Here is a 26652-nt window from a genome sequence, read left to right as displayed (position 1 = left end):
AGGAAACTACACAAATCATTGCTCATTTTAACCTTGTTCAACAGATAGAACGTGCTACAAAACAGAGACACCTAGAGTTATGTTCGAAAAACAGGAAAACTCAATATTTAATGTTTGAGGTTTTTCGTTTCAGAGGACAAGATAGGCAAAACGTTATTAATTGTAAATAGTAATAAGAAATTTTTCAATTAGGGTGAGTTCACTTTAGGGAGCTTGGCTAACCGTAATTGCTCTAACCGATGGGCACTAACACAATTATACGTGCAGTTCTGATTTTCAGGCCAAAAAATCGCTCTTCGCGAAATTGGAGCTCAATAATTTGTACCGTAAATAATAAATCGTAACAAATTTAATGCTCTCTTTCTCAAAGCGTACCACATTTAAACACACACGCACGCCCACCCCGCAATCGATAGCAATAAATCCATGCGCCTAGAAACATAGAAACAATTACGCATAGATAAGCTGTCCTATTGCTGGTACCCCTCCCGCAAAACCAGCGATATCACGGTGGGAAATTTATTATTTTCCGCCCAAAAAGTTACGAAATCGGAACAACGATATCGATAAGCGGCGAGGGCCAATTTCATTCCACAACGTTTCAATACTGCCGCACGCTGAAAGAGTAATTATTCCATGGTGGAGTACTGCTGCTTCAATTAGCGGGCGTGGTAGTCTCGTTACAAGTGCCAGCATTGAACATGGCAACAAAAGCTTCTTCCGTTTAGCGCGTATCGTACTGGCCGTTTCCATTTCCGCCGGTTGTAGCTTGCTGTACAATATCTCTGATTTTGGTCACCTTTGAGAGACTCATTTTATCGACAACATGATAGCACTGAGCAGATCTTGTTATTGGAGCGGAAATTGGTTATTGTGAAGAATTTGAAAGCAATACGAACGATTGAGATGCTGATGAAAACAGATACTGATGTTGAGGACACTAAGGGTGTCTCTACATAAATTTAAAAGCAGTAAAAGCTTAAGAGTGTTCGTCTTCAGTTAATGCTGTTCTTTACCGAATATGCATCACCGAAATCGATCGCCATACGTACGGTATGCAATTCAAATTCTCAGCATGAATCTTACATCGTGTAACAAGCGTGCACACGTGCATACGAAGAATCCTTTTTACCATTTCTGAGCCACATTATGACACGGTGTGCACTTAATGTACGCCATGATTTGCATGATGTACATACTTCGAGCAATGTTTCCTTCCCTCCCATTAAGCTTCACTACCTGTACCCGGGTTTCCCTGTATCCTGCCACCTGCCTTCATTAGAGTCATGACATTTCGTACGAATCCATGCGATAGACCGTGGACCAAGTTTCGGTCTATTGACGATGTGCAAAGAATGGTTTTTGGGGGGGAGGAAATGTTGAACCATTTTCTTCCGAAATGGAACTGTCGCTTGACGATATTTGGTGTAACGAGTTTATGAAATGTGCGATGATACTGATGAAATTAAGATGAATTTACATCAATTTCAATCAAGTCTGTAATTGATTCCAGCTAGTATGATTGCTCGAAGTTTTATTAGGTTCCAAAGTACCGGCTGTCATTGAATTTGTCAACAGAACTTTAGCTTGTTAATTTCTGGGCAGGCACGAATCGTTTCCAGCCTCAAATTCCAGCAGTTGCTCGATTTCAAGGTGTCCGGATTTTCGTTGAAGGTACTGTAAGTTGGCAGAGAGTATAACCTGTACGTACAAGATTATTTTACTTTCTAAAATAAGAGTGGAACTTTGCCTGATGAGTGGATATAGGCAAAGTTCCACACTTATAAAAAAGGAGGTCTAACGTGATCATAGGGTGCCGATCTTCATACGGCAGAACCGGGATTCGGGATACCATCCGCAACGGTCCCCCGTAGTGAGGACTGACTATCCAACAACGTGGAATCATCAAGTCTAGTAACCCATAAATGGCGGACGAGACCTTAAGAGGCACAATGAACAGGATTGCTTTGGATGATTAGGAATAGGCATTTTCCTTAGATTCGTCCTGATAGTGCACATTCAGCATGCTAACTGGCGATTTACTGCTGTTCGTCAACATTTTCCAGTCGTTCAGGTATTTAATACAACTGTCGAGGCTTTTTTGTAATCCATACTGCAGCCTTGCTAAAATAAAGGAGTTGTACAAAATTGCAGATAAGGGAGTTGTTTTAAGGTTGGTACAAAATTAGTGTAATAGTTGTACAAGAAAGGTCCTCCTAGAGAGGACTCTACCCTGTGGAAAACCTGTTCTGTTGGTATAGAGCTCTGTTGGAGTTGAACCGACATTGACTACTGACATCCGGTCACTCGCGTAGCATTGATCATTTTAACTATGTACAGGGAAAACCTTGTAAAGTTACTTTATGCAACAGTGAGATCTTGCAATAACATTACAGTCAATCATCCACGGGTTTGAATTAAAACTCGTTAAAGTGTAAAATATTTCACAGCTAATAGAAGGGACGATACCCTAATGCCCAATCATTACCAACATCAGCATTATATCTTCATTTAATACACTCCATAAAGGTAAACTCGCTCAAACTGGCCTAAGGGCAGCTCAGGAGGAGGACCGTAGGCTGGAATAGCGCGGTCAAAATGGCGGCATGATTAGTATTCATATCCACATAAAGCTCCGGACCGCAAGAAACGCCGTCACGCTTCAGGATGTCTGGAAATGGTTGCTTTAATCATTTTAATTGGATACAAACCGCTCGCTCGCTCTGTCTCTCTCTCTCTCTCCCTGGCACGTGAATAGCCAAAGGGCGTCCGGTATGGGTGTTTTTACAGTGTAAAGCCACATTTCGTTGTGAAACCTCTTGCATAGGATGCTTTACTTTTAAGGCCAAAGGATAGAAGGACCGGGAGCAGATCAGGTTTGAAAATGTAATTTCTGCTAGCAAGTAAACCTTCTAGGGATTTATTTTTTGCTGCAGTTTTTAGGCAAAACAAACTTTACAATTGATTTATCAAATTCTAATCAAGAGGCAGTAAAAAAACATTTCAAATCCATCCTTGGATCTATTCATTACTTTCACATAAATCAAAGTACAACAGTAATGCGTATCGCAGCTTCGCAACAGCTGTGCGCAATATTCGAAAGCACCATGTTATGGTATTACTTTTCCCAATTCTCCCAACACTTAGCAAAGGAAGAAAACGCAATAAAATCCGAAGCAAAACAATGCAAAAACAACCAAAAAATTCATCCCACACAAAACTTTTCCCCGGAAATTGGCGGAAAGTTCCGTTTCAATCTCTTATCCGTTTCATTTCTAATACTTAGCCTGATGAAATCTGTTCACCAGGACAACTTTTGATTCGTCGGCCGGCATCTCCCCCCAGGAAAGTTCCCCACACTACCCACTGTCTCGGCATAAGCGAACACGGAGCAGGCGAGCGAAGAATAGCCACAATTGTGTCGGGAAGCTTGCCTGCCAGATAAAACAAGCTCCGGCTTTTCCCCGAGTGTGTTTGTGCTGCGAGCCATTCCGCCTCGGTGTGGTTGATGTGCTCTTTTTCCATCCAAACCCGAGCCCCAGGCTCCATCAGGCAACGCACGAAACTGTATTTTTAATAACTGAAAGTACTGTGTTATGTTAGGATTCTGTGTGTGTTTTGCGGCTCTTTTAGCCCGGGTAGTCCTATTAGCCCGTCAGTACGACTCGCTTAATGTGCGCCGCCAACAATCACTACCGGTGCTTTGGAATTGCGAAAACATTGCTCTCGACAACGATCGACGGGCCAAAAGTCGACAGCGACAGCAAAACTTCCATTCCCCAGGGAATGCACGTGCTCCAATAGTCATCGTGGCTATAGTGCGCGAGACGTGAGCTGTTTGTTTGATGATGTTTAACAAGCATTAATCGGGCGAGTTAGCTGTACGGCCATGATTATCACACTTAAAAGCGCGTCAGTGTTCAAATATGGACCCGCGAAAATAAAGATACCGCGTTTAAATACTGGTTAACGATCCGTCGGTGGCATTGTGCAAATATTTTCCATTTATTTTTGCAAGAGCTGGCTTAATTACCATATGGAAATGTGTCCCCGTCAGTGCTTCTAAAAGGTCCCGAAGTAGGATGGAGTTGTGTGGTTTCAGTGTCAGTCAGTATCCACAAATTGGACAAAACTTTGAACAACAATGCTGGTGAATGCGGGCAAACAGGGACAAAGCACAAGCCAAGGCAAAGACAAAACCGTCGTCTTTGTGTGCCCAACGCTGGGTGTTGTTAATGGTTGAGGACGAAACGGTGCCTTGACGTCCTACCAATTTTCCAGTTCAAGCTTTTCCCCCATTTTCTCGGAAGGTACCGAAAGCACATAGCGAAGCAGCCAGGAAAAAGGAGGTCGTCCTCAAGAGAGAGAATCTCGCTCTCATGCTGTTATTCTCTCGTTCTCTCTCTCTCGCTCGGTTTTACCGGCCGGTAGGCTCTCCTTTTCACCGTTTTCTATTATCCGCTTTGTATGGCGCGCTCTCTCTCTCTCTCTCTATCTCTGTCGCACATTACCACCTTTCCCTCGGATCGAGATCCTGTTAGCGTAGTTTTTGTTACAGTAAACGTATTTACGGTGAGCTAAATGGCAAGTTTATTGACCTACATTTTCACAACGGCACCGCTAGTTGGGATGGGAGAAGTCCTTATTTCGGTTGGACAAACGAATTGCTTTCTCATTGGAGGTGGGTGAGAAAATAAGAAGCTGGCCATCCAGTCGTATCGAATGATGAAAGTATTTAAATTTTTCTGAGTATTTTAATAACTTTCTAAACTTACCCTGTTTAAACTTTGGTTGCTTCGCCTCCTGCAGTACTAGACGGTATCGTCTAAAGGTTTAAGCTTCTGCACCGTGGTTTGTGCAGTGTGGTATCGTTGGATGCACCGTGCAAAGCGCGAGATGGCAAAGAAAGAACTTGTGGCGCATTAACTCACGTACACAGGAACAGCACACACATACACAAACACAATCTACCGACGATGCTTTTCTTTGTGCAAAAATCGGCTGCACTACAGATCTTTCCTTTTGCACGTGATATGGAAGTTTCAGCTCGATTCTATTCGGAAACTTATTCACTTGATTGTAACAAATTGGAGCTTTTTTACATTTAACTCACTCTTAAACCCTCAAAAAGCAATCTCCCATCATTGGAAATTCCACCGAATGCACTTTGACTTTTAACCGGATGATGAAATATTTTCTGCCCAGTCTCACTCACCACACTTTTTCACACCGCCCGACAGCCGACCAACAAAAAACGGCTGTTGATGACGAATGATGGTCACGATTTTGAAAGGGGATGGGTGGGTAGGGTTTTCCAAGTGTGCTTCAAGACCTTTTTCCCACAATTTCCCTTTCGAAAGGGTTCGCTTCGGCCTTTCGTTTTCCCGATCGAACACTGGCACAACGCTATTCGGTACGCACAATGTTGTGCCCTTTTGCATTCGACTCGGCGTGCCCAATTTTCCTATCGAAAATTTTCCTCCCGGTCGGGGGTTTCTCTCTGGGCACTTAGAAGACCGGCGCAGCAAGCGATGATGCCGTCGCCCATGGTAGACTGCGTACGTGCCTTCTTTGGGTGCCGTGCAGAACCTTCCCTGTTCGAACGGAGTCGGCTTGCAGTTAAAAGATTTTCACACAAACACACACGCACACACACACTGCCTTTCACAGGCACCCTGTCATCTGAATGTCACATCGAACGACACAAACGTGCGTGCGTTTATGATTCTTCTTTCGGTGAGAATGCTAGCTACTATCTACGCAGTAACGAGCGCTTGTACTATTTATCCTTTCAAAATGCTCCTATTTCCCTCGATCCTTCCCTTACGCTTTCTTCTCAGTACACAATCACTTGCAAATACACTTGCATTGCTTTGTTTTCCAAGTTGCGCCCTACAGAAACTACACTGCAAGACTCCTCCACCAGCCACATCCGCTTCGACTAGCACATGGAGTTTTCCGAGCTTCCTTGCTGCACTGGCACCGTTCGCAAGATGACTGACTGTGTGAGAGCAGAATATGCTGCAGTTTTTTCCATGTTGCGAAAATCTCTTCGGCAACGAGGATATTCGTTGAATCGGAAAATTGGTGCTTCGGTATCGGAGAGCAGCGCTTCGATAAAGCAGCGAGCGAGAGAGTAACGCTGGTTTTGATATAAACAATACAATAAACGCCGAAACATAAGCTTCGCAGTTTCTCTCTCAAAATTTCACACGCTCTCGCTCTCTGTTCCTCTCTTGACAACATCTAAAGCATATTTTATGTTGTTGCTCCATATATTGCTGCGCTCAGGAAGCTTTTCCGGCAAAGTTTTCCAAAACAAAACTACCCACCGTAGCCGCTACGGTAGAAGGTGGGAGTAGTGTTTACGATGACTGTGCGCGTGTGTGTGTGTATGTGTGCGTAAAACAATCTCATTTCGGTTGGATGCGGAAAAATTCGTAAACAGAATGCTACAAAGCAAGTTTTTATTCGTTGAGCAATTCAGAGAGATAGAGCACGGAAACAGTTGAGATGAAAAGCTCAAGCGGAGTTTGAGAAAGCTTTTGGAGGATAGAAAGTAATTTACAAATTATTGATAAAAAAATAATTCGCTTTTGTAGAAGAAAAAGTTACAGTTCCTCTACTCAGGAATTGCTAATAATATTTGAAATATTAATCATACAGCAACCGAGTATGCCCGGGATATGGGAAGTAACTAGGAGGAAATGTCTAATTGTTTTTTCGTGAAGTTGTAATTTGCAGTCATCACATGCGGTGGTGACGATTTAGCATCTGTCCGCTGTAATTAATAAACAGATAAATAAATCAATCATACAGCGCTAAATCTTGATGACTGTTTGGAAAGACTTTTCGGCATCAAAAGCTCGATTCTCAAACAACAATGCTGTAATTTTAATTTTAAGTGAGACATGAAATAAAGTAAGTCAAATTATTAAACAGTTTGCTATTTGTTTTAAATAAAAAAAAACAGAATACCTTTTTTTTATTTATTGGATTTTAAACTTAAATATTTCACTTCATATTTCCATAGGGCGGCCCTCGTGGTAGATGGGATAGTTGCACTGGACTTCACACGGCAGGACCGGAGTTCAAATCTCATCTGGGCCGTCCCCCCATAGTGACTCTCCAACTATGCGGTATCATTAAGGCTAGTAAGCAAGAAATGGCAGGCATGACCTAAGAGGTCGTTTGGCCAAGAAGGATATTTCCAAGAATTTCGAAAAATTTAAGTAGTTTGAATTAGACAAAAATATCTTTTGATCAGATTTGTCTTGGCACATTTTTCCAGTTTTAGTTCCTTTTCTAAAAATTTAATTAAATCTCATTTTTTTCTTAAATAAAAGTTGTCCACATGGAATTTTACTTACCCATAGGTCGATTCGAGCAGTTTGTGAAAGCTTTCTTTGTCAAGGCTTTTTTTTCGAGCACGAAAGCTCATGCTAATTCATGCTTTGGGTTATTTGAATGGGAATTGAATTAGAATAAATCAACATTAAAATCTAGCATGGTTTTATACATAAATTTTATCTGTTTTCATTATCTTAAGCATCATAAAAAGTCTTCTCGGCATCTTCTTCTTTTTCGTTGGCACTACAACCTCGAGAGGTCTCGGCCTGCCAATTTCTGGCTTTCTGTGACTTAGTTTTACCCGTAGTAAAGTAGTTAAGCCCTGCGTACGGGGAAACGGTCTTGATGGGATTTGAACCCCGGTCCTGCCGTGTCAAGACCGGCGCCGTTGTCGCCTCGTCCACCAGTGATGACCCCTTCTCGTCATCATCGGTAGTAAATTGTACAGAAACCGTGACACAAAAACACACTCATTTTCGGTCGCACTTTCATTCAACAAGTTTATTTTAGAACTAATATATCTACGCACTTGCAAATACTTCGAATACGATTAATACACTGTGTGTTTGAACTTGGATTGCATTAAATGGCTTCACCAGTGTGGTGTGTGTGTGTGGTGCTAGATTTTGTCCTCATGCTGGTATGGCTTCATCAAACTCAGTCTGCCGAATCGTTTGCGCGCTGCTCTGTACAGCGGCACCAAACGAAAGTGATCAATCAATTAGAAAACACAACAACCACGCTCTCAGTACACCTTCAAAAATCTATCGCCTTGCTGGCAGGTTAGAGGCATTGCGTCTAACTCGCTCGATTTCTCTCTTTCTGACCCGCGATTCGACGCTTGTTAAGGTGTTGCGGAATTTCAAAATACTAAAAATAAATACGTTTTTTTGTGTAAGTTGTTGATGTATTGCCTCATACATCAAAACAGCATCTCCTTTGCATACGGCACATACACCACGACACTTCCAGGCGGGGCAGTTTCTCGATTAATTCGTTGTGCTATTTTCTTAGCGTAGCCTACATTAAGTACAACTGCGTCCACAGCATCTTTCAGCAAAACTGTTTGCCATTTGTCAGTTCCGGCCCGTTTTTTTTTTGCGTTGTCGTACCGTATCGTGCACAATTCACACTTATTCCTGTAAACGTGTTCTGCCTTGCCCTATTCCAGTTTAAGCTCCATTTTTGTTCTTCAGCATCAGCTCAACCTCCTTCAGCTTCGCCTCCCGACTCGGGCTACGTATCAGATGCTCCGTCACGGACGGTTTGGCCGCTGGTTCAGTCGGTACGCGTTGAGGTTGCGCTTTCCCGGCGAAGTACGCTTCGATCTCGGCCAAACTCTTGCCCTGCGTTTCCGGCAGGAAGAAGAGGGCGAAGAAAAATCCGATCACAGACACGACGGCAAACATCCACTGCACGGCGTACGCTCCACCGAGCAGATCGGTTATGGTTCTAAAAGTATTCCGAAAAAGATAATGGTTGAGAAAAAGGAGCCTAAAACGGCGACGGTTCTCGGCTTTACCTGTAGCTCTGGACGGCAAAGAACATCAGCAGGTTCGCCATCGAGTACGATATCGAGTGAGCGATGCCGCGAATTTCCGTCGGAAACAGTTCGGCCGTCATCGTCCAGGGTATGGTAAGCAGCCCGATCATGGAGGAGCACACGTACAGCAGCAAACCGACGACCGGAATCCAGGTCAGCGTCGTCGTACCCTCCTTGATCCACAGCGTAAACAGCCCCGATACAAACATGCAAATGGCCATACCGGTCGTGGAGACCATGACCAGCTGGCGCCGGGGGAATCGCTTCAGCAGCCAAGCGTTCAGCAGTGACATCGTGAAGCGCGTCAACCCCACGAAGATGGAGGCCGTGAACGCGTTCACCTCGGTGCCGACGTCTTGGATGAAGGTTACGGCGAAGAAGAGCGTGATGTAGATGCCACTGAACTGCTGGATCAGGAAGAACCAAAACAGGATGATCATCGGTTTGTAGCCGGTGGGTCTTAGGAAGCCGCGCAGTTTCGACTGCTGCACACCGTGCCGGTTAACGTTCCGCTGCGCCTCGGCAAGCTTGGTTTCACGCTCCTTCAGCAACGCGTTCAGATGCATCTCCGACAGTGGTTGGTCCTGGATGTTGATGTATAAAGCGATAGAAAAATTGTTAACGATGTCTATGGGAGGGACTAAATGCTCGTATTGTGAGACATTAAAAGGGTTTATGGTACAAAATGACGAGAAAATGATTGTTATTAATGGGTTTCCAGTGTTCCTCGACACGACAGTAGGGGGGATAATTGATGCGAGTTATGGCTCTCAATAATGATTGGATATTGGTTTGCTCCATACCGTATGCTCTGGTTGTGGGTACTTTTTGTACAGGAATCGCAGTGACCGTGCTGCATCTTCGATGCGTCCCTTCGACACCAACCACACAGGTGATTCGGGCACGAACAGCTGAATTAGAAGCACCGGCACAATGGTGTAGATGATGCAAATCCAGGACACCGTCCGCCAATCCATAAACGCTCCCTTGGCGTAGGCAATAACCATTCCTGCAAGAAGCAAAACCAACCTGTTACCATGTCTTTCTATCGGATATCACTCGCTGCACGGTGCACTGGACTTACCCAACGAAGCTAGCGTAGGACCGGAAGAGATCAGCGAACCGCGCATATCGGGCCGGGCCACCTCCGTAATGTACACGATCGCTGGGCTGGTGCCAAGCGCACAGGCAAAACCGGTCAGCACACGCCCAACCATGATCCAGGTGAAGTTGTTGGCCAGCGCAATCGCAACCCAGCCCGCCACACACGGCACCGCGGCCAGCTTGATCGTGTTGAGCCGGCCGAGAAACTCCATCATCACGCCAGCGACCAGCGAACCGATCGGTACCATGATCACGATAATCGACGCGATCCATGACGATTGGCCTTTCGTGATCGGTATGTCGCTGCCGGGCAGCTCCAGCTGCGGGATCAGGATGGCCGAGTACGCCAGCGAGATGCCAATGACAATGTGAAACGAGGCGGCCACAATCGCCGACAGGATCTGGGGCAGGGCGGACTTGATGTTCGTCTCATACTTGCTCAGCGACCGGCAGCTAGCAATGATCTCTCGAAACGCATCGTCTTTGTGCTGCTCGCTGTTTTCTCTGCGAAAAGGAAAAGCAAAAACAATCGAAACCGATTAACGTACACGCGGTTGGGATAGAACGATGTCACTGCAGCACGAGAGGGTGGTGATGACGGTGGTCGCAGTGCAGTTAAAATTGTGCTCAATTGATCCGCTGGTTGAACAAAAACGGGGTCAAGGCTTGCTGGGGTTGGTTTGTATCTACTGTTAAACGATCGCCAACGGTGGGGTGAGATCAGAAGAAAGCCTACATGTTGGTCAATGGAGCAATGTGAGCAGTAGCCGATCGTGCCGCGGATTCTGTTAACTTCCGCGATTAGATGGGACGCGGCTCTTTAAACGGTATGCCGCGTGCCAACTGCAATCACAATCATCGTGTTGAGCGTGCCCAGAACAAGATCATCTTCATTGATTTGTCACGCAAATTTATCACATTTTATGAGCACAATTCATCATGCACGAGTAGCATGCACGGTTGGGTGTAGCTACTAATCAAACTTTTAATTATCTTGATTAATAATGTTGTTCAGGTTCACGAAGTGAGCAGGAAGCAGATCAATCATCGTTGGATGGACGTTGGACCAAAGCAAAACAATAACTATTTCACTGGTATTTTACCATAGCACCATTGTTTTCTTGATCATCATAGTTCTTCAATGGATGTATTTCAAGGTGGTTAATATGAATAAGTGAACAACGCGGATACTTGTGTGGATACTTTAACATCCTTTCTTTTTAACACACAGATGCTTCAGTTATTCTAGGTCATAGGGCGCTCTGGTAGGCTAGAGCGCCGGTCTTCATACGTTTAGACCCGGGTTCAAATCCCATTCCGACCGTTCCCTCATAGTGAGACTGACGTTTCAACTACATGACAGCATCAAGTCAAGTAAGTAATAAATTTCAGACTTGAAATTAAGAGAGAGGTCACATCTCTCAGAAATTGTGAATATATTCGAGATTTAATTTCTGATCTCAAATTCAGAACAAACGACGAAAGCAGTATTCTAGGGATCAGTTTAACTATCCATCGTATTTCGTACCATGCGCTTAATGCTACACATAAGAAGAAATAAGCCGCAGCAATTTCAGTGAATTTAAAGCAGATGGGGAAAATAAGAGTCGAAGAACTGCACTTGAACACTTGTTGGCAATATCAGAGCACTGACTGAGTGAAGAAATGGCAGTTGAAGAATTTGTGGATTAGCTCAGATTTAGTTGTTACAATATTTTCCCCCTGTTGAGCCTAAAGTTAGAACTAATTGAATAAGTGGGAAACAATTCCTACTATCAGACAACCCCGTGTGTAATAATGCCGATGAGGAAAATCCATCTCTGTTCTGGTAGGAATCGATAACTATCTTAATTCTTTAAGTTATCTGCAGTATTTTTACTTTATTTGATACACAATGTTAGTCTTCTTCTTCTTCTTCTTAGGTCATGCCTGCCATCCTAGCTTACTAGACTTGTTGATACCAAGTAGTTGGATACTCAGTCCTCACTACGGGAGAATGGGTCGGACGGGATTTGAACCCCGGTCCAGTGGCCGAAGCGATAACGGCGTCGTGCGATTAACATGGCAGGACCGGGGTTCAAATCCCATGCAGACTGCCTCCCCGTACACCTGGGTTCACTACTTTGAATCGGGTAATATCAAGTCACAGAATGCCAGAAATGGCAGGCCGAGACTTTTAAAGGTTGTAGCGCCAAGGTAGAAGAAAAACGGTAAGCTCAGCTTAAACATACAACCATTTTGGGAACAAATAATATCTGAGCTAATTGAGAGTAAATCAAGGCCATCAAGGATATGACGAAACAACACTAAATCAGGGATCATGCTTATAAATACAGGTTTATCAAAAGGTTGGTTAAAGATAGACGATCTACTCCTTTAAAACCATCTAAAACACTGCCAAATTCGGGCCACATTTCACACCGGTTTCAGGATTGTAAGCCTAACAAGAACAAAAATCAGTCACTCTGAGGAGTTGTAAATTCTTTATAATGAAAGAACATTCATAGACCTAGTACACGGTCACGGCGCTCAAACATGGAGAATGTCTATAGCGAACGAAAACCATTGGGATGCGCTCAAGAGGAAAATGCTCAGAAGAGGCTATAAAATGAGGCTTCGTGGCATTAAATTTCTACATAGTTTCAGAACGACTTTAAAGTTTAAAGAGACATCCACCATTCATTTTCAAAACTCAATAAATTAGTAGGATAGCTGATAGAGCCAAATTTTCTTTGAAGACACTGCTTTCAAGTGTGTTCACTTTGTTCCATCGATCTTGTTGCTCTTGAAACTTCAATCACAGTCATTGTCATCCATCCCCGGGGGGTCATCCCTTGCAAGAAAGCCGGTGGCGAAAACCATTCAGCAAACATTTCTCCCTTCATGTTCATTTATTATTCCTCTTATGCTTTCTCAATGCCCTGCCCGGTCTTTCATCCGAATTATTTGCACACACAGCGAAAACAAAAACTATACGGGCAGGATGTGTTGCGTACACCAGCTCGCCCGGTACAAGGAGAAATACCCTTGAAAGGTATTCTACAGCACCGTGACGTTGACCTTCACCCGGTTGGCGTCGCGGTGTCTGAGAAATGGTTTAAATGTTTGCCGGTCGATATTCCGGCGCATCGCCACCCCGTGTTCGGGAACCGGTTTGATGCTGCAGAAACCCCCGAACCCATTAAAGCTCGGGTCTGAGAACGCGAAATTTATCATTCTTCGCGACGTGTCGGGAGGATGGCTGGACAAAAACAAAACATGGAATTGAATCCGAAATGTGTAAATTAATTCGCACCGATCTGATGTCCACCGCAACCCACACCGTTCCATATGAATTTATCACCATTTAGCAGCACGTGCTTAAGAGATTAACCAACCAAAAAACAAAAACCAGACATGAATGCATTCTTGTATTGGAGCCGCTTTTCGGGTGCTTCGTTTATGATTGGTGGTGCTCCGTAAAGTCCAAGGCAAAAGCCACTGTGACGACCGTTGTTTTTGCCTGTCTGCCTATCTGCGACACAGAGATAAACTACCAAGCAGCGTGAAGAAATTTTGCCTTCGCCTAACCTTGACGACTTATTATCAGGTAATCGAACCATCTAACGAGTTGACAGTTGACCATTTCACGACGCACGACGCAACAGACACTCGCTTCCCGCACATGTTGCAATGTCACTCCACCAAACATCCTGTATTTAAATCTTCGCCCGTTAATGGCGGTCGCATTCGGTTGCTACGAAGCAGCGTAATTTCACTATCACTTACTACTAATCGGCAGCCAGGTAGAAGATGATGCGATAAGTTTGTTTCGCGTACGGCTAAAAGACGCGTACCGTTTCGTCACGTGAAGCCGACGACTCTGCAACGCCATGAGAGCACGGACGACAATGTGGAGCTGCTACGATAAGCATGTGAATATGATCGATCTACTCATTGATGCTTAAGCTCTCGCGTACTACCGCAAATGCAATCAGACACACACACACGCGCGCATATTCACTTGAATCATCTTTTGCTTAAGATAAAGGCTGACTTGATAAGTTTACAAGAATTTATGATGAGTGTAATCGGGTGTAATTTAGGCCACAATTAGCTCACTCTTCCCGGGCGTTGGATCGTAAATCAATGCTGTCTGTTTGATAGGGTTGGAGTGGATAGAGGCCAACAATAGAAGGCATTCTAAAAATCGACATCGAGTCTAAAGATCTAGAGCTTGTGCTCTATAAAAACAAAGATGGGAGAGATCTTGTTTTCGAAATTGCGACTTAATGATGAAGGACTTCAAGATATCCCTGTATACTGTTTAATGTTTTCCTGTCTGTCAGTACTAATTTTAATTGCCTACCGGCCAAATATGTACCTCTTTATGAATTAAACGCTGTTCCCAGCTCTTAACAAATGATAATATAATTAACCTCAGGACATCATATTTCACGCCCAGCTCCTTCAGCCAGAAAATCCATTGAATAAATCCTGAACGTTGCAAACATTAACGATCAAGCCCGTTTGCTGCTTACATGATCCATCAAAGCCTTCCAAGTGTCGTCGGTCCCATGTACGCTTAAGTTATGCCGTGTCACGCCTCAAAAAACCTTCGCCAGAACCGCCCGTCAGCTGGCAACAAACCCATCTACCAGCTGGCATAATGGTAGACAATCATTGCGAAAGCGAAGAGCACAAAGCAACGTGAATAGATCGCCCGGAGGGAGCTAACTTAAGACGTTTGCTGATGCCTCTTCTTTACTTCAGCTACCCAACGAAACCGGTTCGGGTGCCATCCGGTCGACAGTGGTAACGGTAATTACTGCAAACTTTCCAACTTCGTTACTTCGGTTTGCAAAACTGGCAAAGAGTCGTAAAAACAATCTCAGAAGATACAGCAATTGTAGCAAAGCAAAGTGAAGTTATCCGGACTGTCTTCCGGACCAATGTTCGGGGGGCATCAATATTGTAAGCGATGAGTCGATAGGACCTGGGATTTGTTGCGCCGATACGAACCGCATCGATAATTAGCGCAATGAAAAATATCCCTTCCAAATATGAAGTGCTGACTGTAAATATTCATAATTAATTAGATTAAAGCACACACACAAACACACAAACCATGAGCACACCCATCTAGCCGATCGAGCTGATCTCAACCCAGCGCGAAAGATTCACGTTGCACCTTTTACATTAGATGCCGCCGCACTCACCACGGAAGCTATTTTTGGACGATGGGCTAAGGAATCACAGCGATCCGACTCGATCGATTGATCCGTTTTTATAGTTCGCTTCAGTTGGCGGTGTGTACTGACGCTTTGAAAAGTGGCAACGAATTGCGTCTGCCGCCGGCTGGAACGGAACCAAATTCAACAAATCGACACCCAAGATGGTGAGCGATGCGGTAAGATGGCCCTGGATTTAGCATACCGATCGCGTACAGACTAGGCGATTGTGCTACGGAAATGACTAGAGACGTGTGTGGCTTAGAATGAGGAGCGTTCGAGAGGCATATCCGGTAAAGGAAGTCATTAACTGTCCTCTAAAACCAGCTGAGGGAAATGCTTTGAGTTGAGACACTGATAGATTCTAGCGGCAGTAAGCGAATCGATCAAACATTCAACAACGAGCATCATCGCCGTGTTATCGATTCCTAACCTCAATTCTGTTCCATTATGCATCAAAACGAACAGTATTACTGTTGATCGTTTAGTGTTTGATGACAAGATTATTTCCTTCCTTCAGAAAACGTGCTGCTCAGTTCCCACACGACCTGAACCAACGGTGTGTGCCAAGTGCATTAGCTGTGCCAGCCGGTGCGGCGGAATGCAACTCATTAGTCAGCTGACTCCTGTCCCTCCATTTTGAATCTAAGTCCCGCACACGCGGTCTAATCAGCTGAACGTGAATGACATGCTTGTAACTCGTACGGCCGGACAGGTGGTGTACAACCAGCTGAGTGCAGCACGACAAACCTGGCACCGATTCAAGGTGCCGTCGACGAGCATAGCCAACCCGGTGTTTTATCGAAAGTAAACAGAATTGCTTTCCCGTGTCACATGCAGCCGCGATTGGCAAGTCGAAACGGAGTTTAATTTAAATTTAAACGGGGAGAGAGAGAGCGAGAACTCCAACTTGCACAAGTTGCCTTCCGAAGGGACACTGGCATTGACCCTTGCAATGTGGTGTGATATTGGCATTCCGGCGCGCAAAACTGTGCCACAAGTAAGGTTGCGTATTTGTCATTGGCAAGGAATGTGTGTGTGTCGATTGATCGCATGCTTCCAGAAGCATTTCCTTGTCACAGTTGGTTCCAGCGGATGGGAAACAAAATGGAAGGCAAGCAAATGTGACCGTTACTGCGCGTTGATGAACCATGTTGAATGCTTGTTTGAATGTGATCGTTTCCCGATGCGTTTCCGTGTCCCTGATGTCCCTGATGTACTCCGTACCTTATTTCCATTCAATGAGTGTTTTGGAATTTTCCGGCTCCGATTGTTTCCGACTCCCCGATTGTCCGCGGGGTTTGAGGATGGCTTCCCAGTTATATCAATCCAACCGGGGCAGGACCTAGGACAATGTTGCACAACGGTTTTTTCCTGCTGATGGTTGCTGCCCCTAGCCTGTTATGACCTTTTTCCGAACGTAAGCTATAATATTACGGTCGCTGGTAATTGTACGATCGGGGTGACAACCATAATTTTCCTATCACTCTGTGCCTACCCACTTACACCGGGCCTCACTTTACATCACACGGGCTGGGAGTAAAACTTTTAATTGTGTCAAACCCGTTACTGCCGGTGGAAACTCCCGGCGGGACTTTTCACTCGATGCGTGGTAGGGAGGGTATCGTTTTCCCCTTTTGCACCATTTCTCTCGGGTGCCAGATCCGATACAATGTACACGCAACCACTAATATGTGCCACACAAACCGGATTAGTAAAGCTCGTAGCTTAGGGTTGCCGCTGTTGTTGCTGCTATCGATTACACAATGCACCAGTGGAGCTGGAACTGTTTGGCAGCTCACTTGCCTACACGACAGTGTCAACTGCATCGGTCGGAATGCTCAATGCGATTTGAAGCGGTTGGGCTGTGCCGAACTCCGGTCATTTCTCGACAAACAGAATTGATTTGATGGGCAGCTCGCTCTCGCTATATTGCACCAAACAGTAGTGATGGCTGGCGAATCGTTACCGCTCATGAATATTGGATCGATAAACGGTCAATTGAACGGGTTTTCCCTTTTTTATTTGTTTTTGTTACACTACAACAAACACTCACACACGTAATGGAAACTTTCTTCGCTAGAATCTGGTTTGCTTAACGAACGGGAAACGCTTCCTTCTTCTCGATGACCAATTTTCTACCCTTAGAACATTGGGCGATTTAAACTATAACTACAACGGCTCTTTGTTCTTGGCCTGCACGCGAATACGCACACGGGGTCACCGTCATCCAGCAGCGTGGACCGAACCGAACGGAACCGACCCGAACCGAAAAGGACCGCCCCGGAGTGAATGTGCTTTAGGTCAGGACGACCGTGACCGAACGACTGCAATCAGCTGGCGGTACCAACACTGCAGCCGGTTAGAACCGACCCGGTTCGGGCATCGGGAAAACCCCGCTGCTTGGTCGGTTGGGAAAACTGTTCGCTCGCAAGCTCACGCGCGTGTAGTACGGTGTGACTGTGGTGGTGCTGTTTTTCTTTCAATGCAAAAATAAATTCCCTTCCGTGCCGTGTTCTCCCCTCCCCACCTCCCCACGAAACTCAGTGACGACAGGCCCAGACGAACGGACGAGCTGGCAGGCAGAGTGAGTGAAAGTTCAATGCCAAATTTGGATGCTCGGACGAGCCGGTGGCGGGCCCGTGATGCCGAGTGCCGCAGGAAGCACGAATGTTAGAACACTCAAACAGACGTTGAACTATTTAAGAGCACCCGGGACCGAACTCGGCGATCAATAGTCCAATAGCGAGGACACGAACCACCCGAAACTTATCGTTTTTACCGTCGACGATGGTGGAGAAGAATTTTCCGGCTCTGGAAATTCGAGTTCAAGATCAAACGCTATGAGATCGTGCGAAAAAAGACCAGAAGCGTCCGAAAATCAATTTATTGACTTTATTGAGCCGGATGATTTTGATCTTCGTCGGCGAATGTTTGCTTACAGACTCAACAGACGTGGGCCGTTAAAATGATCTTTGAACATGAGGAAAAACTATTTTCGCTTTTCCTGCTCGAAATACAACAACACACGCACACACGAAGTTCATCAATGTCAAGAGATAAGAAGGAAGGCCGGCGATAGTCTAGCATCCGGAAGTCTTTCATGATCAAACTTTCATCCCCCCCCCGGCTAGTATAGGAAAGGAAAGTGGAAATTCCGAGCGGCTTTTTTTGCACAACAAAAGTAGTAGGCCGTGTTTGTTTCGCGCCGGTGTTTGATTTATGGAAGCCCCTACTCCTGGGTTTCGGTTTGAAAAGTTAATGTTGCGGTCGGACATTAAGGCGGTCGGCAAAAGATCCAATATGTCTTGCGTGCTCTGTTTACATTGTTCGGTACGGTAATGGAAAACTGTCCGCAAGAGGAATCATTCTATCATCACGGCTCTGGTTCGTGGCCGTACAGAGAGGCAAAAAAAACAAGGAAGAAGAACCTCGCCATGGTAACCCGGGGGAACTTTCCAGCAGCATGGCGAGAGAAGAAAGCGGGCGTCAAAAACCACCAAATTCAAAACAGAAGCAGCTTAAGTGCAATAACAGTGGCATTTAGTAATTGCCATGTCAAGTTGCCAGTTTGTCAGTGTCGTTGGCATCAATTTCCATGCCCGTGGCTCGTGTGCCACCTATCTTCATCAAAGTTGAGATATTGGAGGATCAAAATCATCGTTACACCTGTAACTAAGGGGGTTGTAACATTACCGTGGCCATTGCCACACCCGAGCCCCAATTATCGGCAGCGGACTCACCAACCTACCGATGTTCATCACTCTGGTGTGGTGGTGCAAACTTTCACAATGTGTTTACTTAATTGCCTCAGTGCTCAACCGCTCGCGATAATTCGTGCAACAGCGGAACCAACCAGAGGATGCCGGTTCGAGCGCGTGGGTTAAAATTAAAACTCATCACACCCTCATAAAGCCGGCTAATGATTTGCATCTCATGTACAGCGGGCAACGATCGGGCGATAAATCCCTTTCTCGGTACACACTCTGCTCCGTAAAGGTCGTTGAGATGCGGATACAGCTGTCATTGCCATTGTTTTTGTATGATTATGAATGTACCAAGGGTCTTCGAAATTTCGTCATTCACCTATCACAGCACGAAAAACTGAACCGACCGGAATAATGCAATGTTGCGTGTAAAGTCTTTGTGAGTCAAATAAAGAGTGTTCCGATAAGGTTGCGTACTAATTCGCTTTATCTATTTCATTAGACCGGCCCCAACCAGCCAAACCGACACCTTCGATAAGCTTCGCACCTCCACCACACACACTAATCCACGCTAATTCTTATTGATTTTCTGAGCGCCCCATCCTAGTCGTTTGCAGAATACTTTCTCCGGGCTTCTCCTGATCGTGACTCATTTTTCCCAGCTATAGCTCGCGAAATTGTTATCGCCGAACGGGGACACGCGAAAGTTGGAGTAAGAACGCACTGCAGCACATCGAAGGGTAGAAGGGTGTTGGGCGGAAACTGTAAACATCATGCTGACAGCATGCTTCGCAAAACTGTCGCTCACGATCGGTGCGGTTCCGAGCAAGTCACGATAAACGAAACTTCTACCACTTTCCGATACAATTTCGCTCGGAGTCAGCGAAACATAAAGCCCGCTAGCACGGTTTGTAGGTTAGTCTAGTGGTGCTGTAGAGTCTGTAAAAGCGCACGGGTACTCACATTCCTGAAGGGAACCGAGGTGCAGTGCAGTGGGTCAGATTACACACAACACACTTCTCAAGAGATCGTGCGCCGTTCGGTGGTTGGCGCAATTTGAGTCGTAACATGACAATCATGCTGGATGGGTGCTATCCACAACCCAATACTGATAATCGATGGCGTTCGATGGTTGGGGGTTGGCGTGTGTGTGTGCAGTGTTTTTTTTATCGCTCAAGTACTAGTCTTCCCTCCGGAAGCGTGACGTCATCGATAGGCGAGCGTGCTCGGCTTGCAAGAAAACGTCACGCTGTTATCTGTTGGAACTAATTTCTGTTGGGCTGAAAAAGTAAGCCCTTCGCTAAACACACTGGCTGGACATCGTTGAGAATACTTTAATCGCATTATACTTTTGTTTGATCAGGGAATAATCGTTTTCAACCTAAATGTAATCATTTTAAACTACAGATAACCTAATGAAGTTAAGTGTGTTTGAATACTGTATCCAATAAAGATTCTCTTGATAATGCTTTCCGAGCATCTATTTGGTTGTTAGCTGAGACTTTAACCCTGGCTGATGTAAAAATAAATGTTCAATATTGGTTAGGAATTTCTGAGTTAGGTCCTCAACCTCAACGACCAGATGCTAGAGCTACAGATACAGATACAGAACTATTGGTTGCCTTGATAAAGGTTTGCCAGTACGTCCAGGGCTACAGCATTATTGGATAAGCTCCTCCGCTCCGCTAGAAGTTTGACATTACTGAGGACATTTAGAAATCTGTTCGATCGGCGTGTTTTGTATAATAATGTCCATTTTCCATTTTTTCCGAACGGGGAGGGAACCTTCAAAAGGTACCCAGTTCAAGGATCCTGTCGCGGCAGAAAAAGACTCTCTGAGCTGGATTATGTGGGTTTCATCGTGACACTTAGCCCGTGAAGCGGACCAAAGGACGGTGCCTATCCACTAAACTACTCCTCGACCTGATTCGAACACTATCGATTCGCTGATGTGCGTAGTATTTCATGCAGGGTCGTGTGTGCGATGCACCTGTAATAATGTTCATATGGCCTGGCCACACTAGAGCATGTCTATAAGACCAGGTCACCGATTCGCGGTCCAGTGGCCGAGGCGACAGGGGCAGGACCGGGATCCAATTCCCACCCAGACCGCCTCTCCTGTACGAAATGGCAGGCCGAAACCTCTGGAGGTTGTAGTGCCACGGAAGAAGAAGAAGAAGCTCACCATTTCATTTCCAGGAAACTCGCCCCAGGGCTGTACTCCGACAGGTTAGAGTCCACCTGATCGAGCCAACGAGCTCGCTGTGCTCCTCTATTGCTCGCGCCGAATGGGTCGCTGACGAACAGCTTCCCGATGAGACATAAGTTCTGCATCCGCAACACTCGCCGAACATATTATAAAATAATATACTGATACTTGAGGGGCGGCGCGGTGTTGGAAGTGATAAAGGCGCCGGTCTTCACAAGGCAGGACCGGGATTCAAACCCCATCCAGACCGTAAGAACTGATTATCCAACTACGTATCGTTAAGTCTAGAAAGCCAGAAATGGCAGGCATAACCTAAGAGGTCGTAAAGCCAAGTAGAAAGAGAGAATATAATTGATCGTATAAATGAACGCGCTCTGACTAATGGATCATAGTATCAGAACGATAAAGCCAGCAGACGATAAAGTCACGATGTTGTTCCTTGCCGGTTTCTGCCACATTTCGTTGCGAGACCAAAATTCACAGAACAAAGACGATCGTCAAGATGTGAATCACTCTAGCCAACTTCTTCGCTGAGAAATAAAACTCGCAGTAGGAACAAATCTTGATCGGTTGGAGTTCCTTGACTAATTTGGACGTAGCTACTGTTGAAACTTTTGATATTATGATGATTATCTCGGACACAGAGCCTTCGACTAAAAAAACCCCAGAAATTGCTCCATTTGCTTTGAAAAGGAATTCGTTGCTGAGCATATGTTTTAAATCACTATTCTTCACTCTCTAGCGGAACAGTGGAACTGCTCCAAGCAGAAAACAAACCGTATACACAGTGCATACTGCGCTCATCACAATCTGCAACTGGCTGCAAGTGCATTCGCATGTTGCACCAACCGAACCACCCTTTACGAGTGCGTGCCGCTGCATTATTTGCTCCCACAACGGCACTGTTTGTTATAGTTGATCGGTTTCTGTCACCGATCCACTTTGCTTTACTCTTTGCCACCCAACCCTACACCCAAAAGATTAGTGTCGTGCTGTCGGAACCGGGCAGAAAATACGAAACAAAGCTGGTGCAAAATGGTGCAAAACACAGCACCAGCAAGAAAGGGTGCATTCTTACGATGCAGAGTCCACTCGAAGCACCCCGCGTATCGTTGTCGTCCTGAACCGGGAAGAAAATTAAAAGCAAATGCAATCCGAGTAAACAACGCAACAGAGCAAATCGAACGAACGCTTGCACCGGAAGTAGACCGAACGGGCTCATTCTCCCGGTTTTCCCCCGGTTGGTAGTGGGGAATGGGTAAATAGAACTGCTACTTGTTTGTTACTTACCGTTGGTGTAAGCTGAGGACGCTGGATCCGATACTGTAAACGAAAAGAGAGAAGAAGGATTAATACTGGTGTCGAAAGTACCATGGCAACGGAACGTGTACTTCCTACGGGACTAATGGCAGCAATAGGATTTTTTATGATGATGGAATTTGCTACTCCATCGTGCTGGGAGTCTGAGCCCGCTTCTGATGACGACCTTGTGGACACTGCTTGCCACTTGGACAACTGTTTTCCGCGACTGTTTGCACACAATATTATTTCTAAGTGGAAGTTTAGCTAGCTTTTTCTTCTGGTAAAGACGGTTGGCGGCAAAGTTCTTGATTGGGGGGCGCTTGATGTTATCTGAGGCGTGCGATGATGAAATACGTGACTTTTGTACCGCAAGCGTATTAACTGATGCGAATAATTAAAAAGCTACCGAGCTATCTTGTTTGATTAGCTGACGGAGCATAATTTGTGCCGTGCAAAATAGCGAGTTTAAATTACCGTTTAGATTTTCTTGGCATTTTGTTGCTCCTTCTTGAACTATCATATTTCCCCTAACTTGATGCAAGTAAGGCGAGATGTTCTAGGAAGTCATGTTTCAGGGATGGCTCATTTGATCGCGTCTTATTTGATTGCTTTGCACTGTATCACTCATGGTGCTGTTGGGCTCGGAAACCTGATCGCATGTCACCACTTCTCACCCCTGCGGACTAATCGCTTTCGGTCCAGCCATACGACAATGGGAAAGAACCTAACCTCTAGCATGTCATTATGATACCGCACCTAATTACTTATTCGAGCTTCGGTTTCAATCACCGGTACCCGGTTCAGCGCATAGCTTCAGGCGAGGTCGTGGGTCCATCCCACCATACCAAACCAGAACCTTTTTCCTCTCGTGCGAATAATTGCCATCGGCCATCGGTCTTCTTCGGAGATCGGTTTGACCTGTACCTTGGCTTGGAATTGATATCTTCGGTAAGGATTCTGAGAATCCACATTTACATGCTTATTAGAGGTTGGGGCTGTTTCGCAATGTCGTACATCCAGGGCCCTACGATTAGTAACGATTAGCAATATTATTGCAGCTTTTACATTAGACCCTCGTTGGAAATTCATTCCACAAAGCCATTTTGAATGTACAAGCAGTAAAAACTACGAAACGACGGTCGCACCGGAAATGATGACCGGAACGGAAGTAGTTACCTGGTGGTGGGTCGTTTGCGAGCTATAAAAGTACCTGGTTGCTCCATAAGCTCAAAATGATGTTACTATTCGAGCATAGAGCAGGAGCAGCGCATGAGGTGAGTGCAACAACCACCGCAACTGAAGCGTAACATCAAATAATAGTCCATTGGATCGTTCTTGTCGAGGCCCCAGGTCACTTGGAACTGATCGTCTTTTTTTTTTGTCGTCGATTATGAATCATTGTCAATGGATGCATGACGGGATGCATGATGCATTTGTCTATCCAAAAACGTGATGGTGCATAGTAAATTCTATTTTCACGGGGGAGAGCACACTTACGTGTGAGTGGGTTGGATGTAACAGAACAATGCCAGCACACACTTCACCACTGTGTTTGATCGGTTATAACACGTGATTCTATTCTATTAGATAAGTGACCAATGTCGTCACGTCATGTGTGCATATTGGGCCGAAAGATAGTGAGACATCTTGTAACTCTATCGACTGAGTATTGTAGGAGCTCTTATGCACGAAAAATGTTTGAAGAATATTACGATAAGCTCCATTGATTTCTTGGTCGATTCTGAGAGAGTTCAAGAAACTTCCTAACTTTTTGAGGGGTCCGAGGTGGCAAATTTTCACACTCTATGGCGTTCTTAAAATGGAAAACACCTCCACTTTCGGAGAAGTGATAATTCTGCACAGATCTTCGACGAACAGCAACAAGTTTCTTGAAGTCACTATTTGACGTTTGGTGTTAATGTAGAGAGGCTCAACATGACGACGCATGCATGGGATATCTAAGGGCTGGTAGTAATTTGTAAAGGACCGAATGTTCCACGTAAAATAGAATTCGACGCCATCTGTTTCAATTTTATGCTACTTAGTCTCAGAAAAAACTCAGTCACTTTAAAGAAAAAAATTGATCAGGTCTATACCACCAACGTAGTTTGCGCCATAAAAGTGTCCTCGATGTAGTACCCGGCTAGTGCTTACCTTAATGGATCCATACTCTAGGGTACGGTGTGTGTGCGCTCGTCGTTTGGACAAATACCGTCGCTGTTGGTTGCTGGTGTTAAATCGATAACCGATTAGGGAGTAGTAATACACTCCGGAAGGGCTTGTAGTCTGCCGTTTGTCCGGCCACCGTCTGCGTTGGGGCGTTGGAATTATCTTTTCTCGGTAGAAAGAAATTACTTAACCCACAAACAACTGGCTAGTGGTACTATCGGTGCGACCGCTCTTTTCACTCGCTGGGCCTCACGAAATGACCCTCACACGAAAACACGAACAACACCGGACCGGAAGGATAACAGTTGTTGGCACGCGAACCTTTCTTGCCTATCGAAGATTGTACGGGCAATAGTTATTTTGGCACACGAAGCTCATAAACATTTATTCTAGGTTAAATTCAAAAAAGCACAAAACCATCAACTCTGTTTAGTTTATGATTTAATTAACTCTAACTTTGTTCGGTCACTCTGGCTAACTTTGCTTCTTCCTTCACTAATCACATTTACATGCACTTGCACCGCCCTTACGCACCGTTATTCTTTCGCCGAAGCCACAGCTGTGTGTGTAGGACACTTTGCATTAGCTGGGTCACGGTCAACGCAAAACGTAGTGACACAAGCGCTCACGATTTCTTCGGGAACAAACGAAACACACACCCGAACCGACGGTACAAAGGATTTGTGCGTTTGTGCCCTGAGGGGGGAGAGGCACTTGCAATCGATTGCGTTACAGAACGCGAGAATCGGTCGCGTAAGATTTTTCGTACGCACCAGCGTAGTGCGCACACAGAGCACGCGATATCAACCGCCACGGCGAAAGCGCTCAAAGAAACTGTTGCGCTGCGTTGGCCGGGGACAGTCGCGAACGACAGCAGTAGCAGCAGCAGTAGAATATCGTACCGACCGGTTTCGTGCTGGTATGTCGTCATCGATCGCAACGCGGTCATCAAGGGGAAACTCCTCGGTTTGCTTGGTGGAGGGGTGGTGCGGGAGAGTAGCGTGGAGGTGAGCTGGTGGATGTGTGACGTCACCGTTTGGTAGCCAGGAGTGTCAAACTAGTGACTAAGAGAATGACTAAAGATAAGTTTTTAGCATTACGCTGTAAAGTTGATTCAATGGATTAGAATGTATGCTACAGTGTATGAAATATATGGATAACCATTTTGTTTTAAACTATGTAAAATAATCAAATCGCAAGCAAAAACCTTAGCTACAAAAAAACCAGATGAACTGAATAATGGGCGAGACGATAGCGACGTTGGTCTTCACACAGCAGAATTGGATATCTAATCGCATCGGTACCGCCCGTACGCAGGACTAACTTGTTTTTCTTTCACTTTTTTGGCTTCCTTGCCTTAATATTACTCCTAGCAGGAGTAGTCAGTCTTGTGCACCGGCAGTCTGGTATAGGCAAAACTTCTTCTTCTTCCCTAGCACTACAATCTCGAGAGGTCTCGGCCTGTCATTTCAGAACACCTACTGATATAATCAAAATAAGGAAGCCAGTAATAGAATGGCGCTAGAGAGAGCTATCCTTGACTCGGAGATGGAAACTTCGGGGACCATCTTCTATAAGTCAATCCAGATCCTGACATCCGATTTAGCTGGGCTAATGGACAGATAGGTAACCGCACTTTTTAAGTCGTCCTAAACTTAACATATCTGAGTCAAAAGTCAGCTCCGACAACAACATGATGTTGAAATATCTGTTACGATGGACGAAGCTGGGACTGTACAGTGCATTTAAAGTCCCAGTACACACATACGCCTCTGAGACATGGTATCTGTAAAAAGCTGACAAAACCCTCTTATTCGCATTCCAGAGGAAGCAAGACGTCCATAAGGGTTTTTTGGCCTTGCATGTGCGGAAGGACAATGGAGGAGCCGCTACAATAACGAGCTCTACGAGCTGTATGGTGATCTCGCCACCGTGCAACGAATTAGACTCGCCAGGCTCTGGTTGGCTGTTCTTGAGAATGAAATCGGACGATCCAGCCCGTAAAGTCCTTTTAGACCGTCCCCACGGACAAAGGAGGCGTGCTAGGCCCAAATTAAG

At 45.3% G+C, this 26652-nt stretch overlaps 2 protein-coding genes across 6 annotated transcripts in view; both read right to left on the bottom strand.

The window, feature by feature from the left end:
- LOC118511555 overlaps positions 1-5999 on the bottom strand; it is a 33575-nt gene extending 27576 nt beyond the window's left edge. For all 4 annotated transcript variants that reach the window (XR_004906160.1, XR_004906159.1, XM_036054784.1 and 1 more), the window contains exon 1: positions 4776-5999. The gene's annotated coding sequence lies outside the window, so the exon portion shown is untranslated. The remainder of the gene's footprint in view (positions 1-4775) is intronic.
- A 1824-nt stretch (positions 6000-7823) lies between these two features.
- LOC118513199 (facilitated trehalose transporter Tret1-like) lies at positions 7824-25450 on the bottom strand. 2 transcript variants are annotated; one of them, XM_036058691.1, is made up of 6 exons: positions 24580-25450; positions 22414-22446; positions 9978-10501; positions 9697-9902; positions 8873-9477; positions 7824-8802 (listed from the first exon to the last, which is right to left on the bottom strand). In XM_036058691.1, the coding sequence occupies exons 1-6, from the start codon at positions 24591-24593 to the stop codon at positions 8523-8525; spliced, it is 1662 nt and encodes a 553-aa protein (XP_035914584.1). In that variant the 5' UTR covers positions 24594-25450; the 3' UTR covers positions 7824-8522. The 2 variants fall into 2 exon arrangements, with proteins under 2 accessions (XP_035914584.1, XP_035914585.1); XM_036058692.1 differs by lacking the exons at positions 22414-22446; positions 24580-25450 and adding an exon at positions 16435-17577.
- Between the last annotated feature and the right edge of the window lie 1202 nt (positions 25451-26652).

This window comes from Anopheles stephensi, chromosome 3 (genome assembly GCF_013141755.1).
Source record: "Anopheles stephensi strain Indian chromosome 3, UCI_ANSTEP_V1.0, whole genome shotgun sequence".
NCBI classification, from domain to species: domain Eukaryota; kingdom Metazoa; phylum Arthropoda; class Insecta; order Diptera; family Culicidae; genus Anopheles; species Anopheles stephensi.
This window is presented reverse-complemented; position numbering and strand designations above follow the sequence as displayed.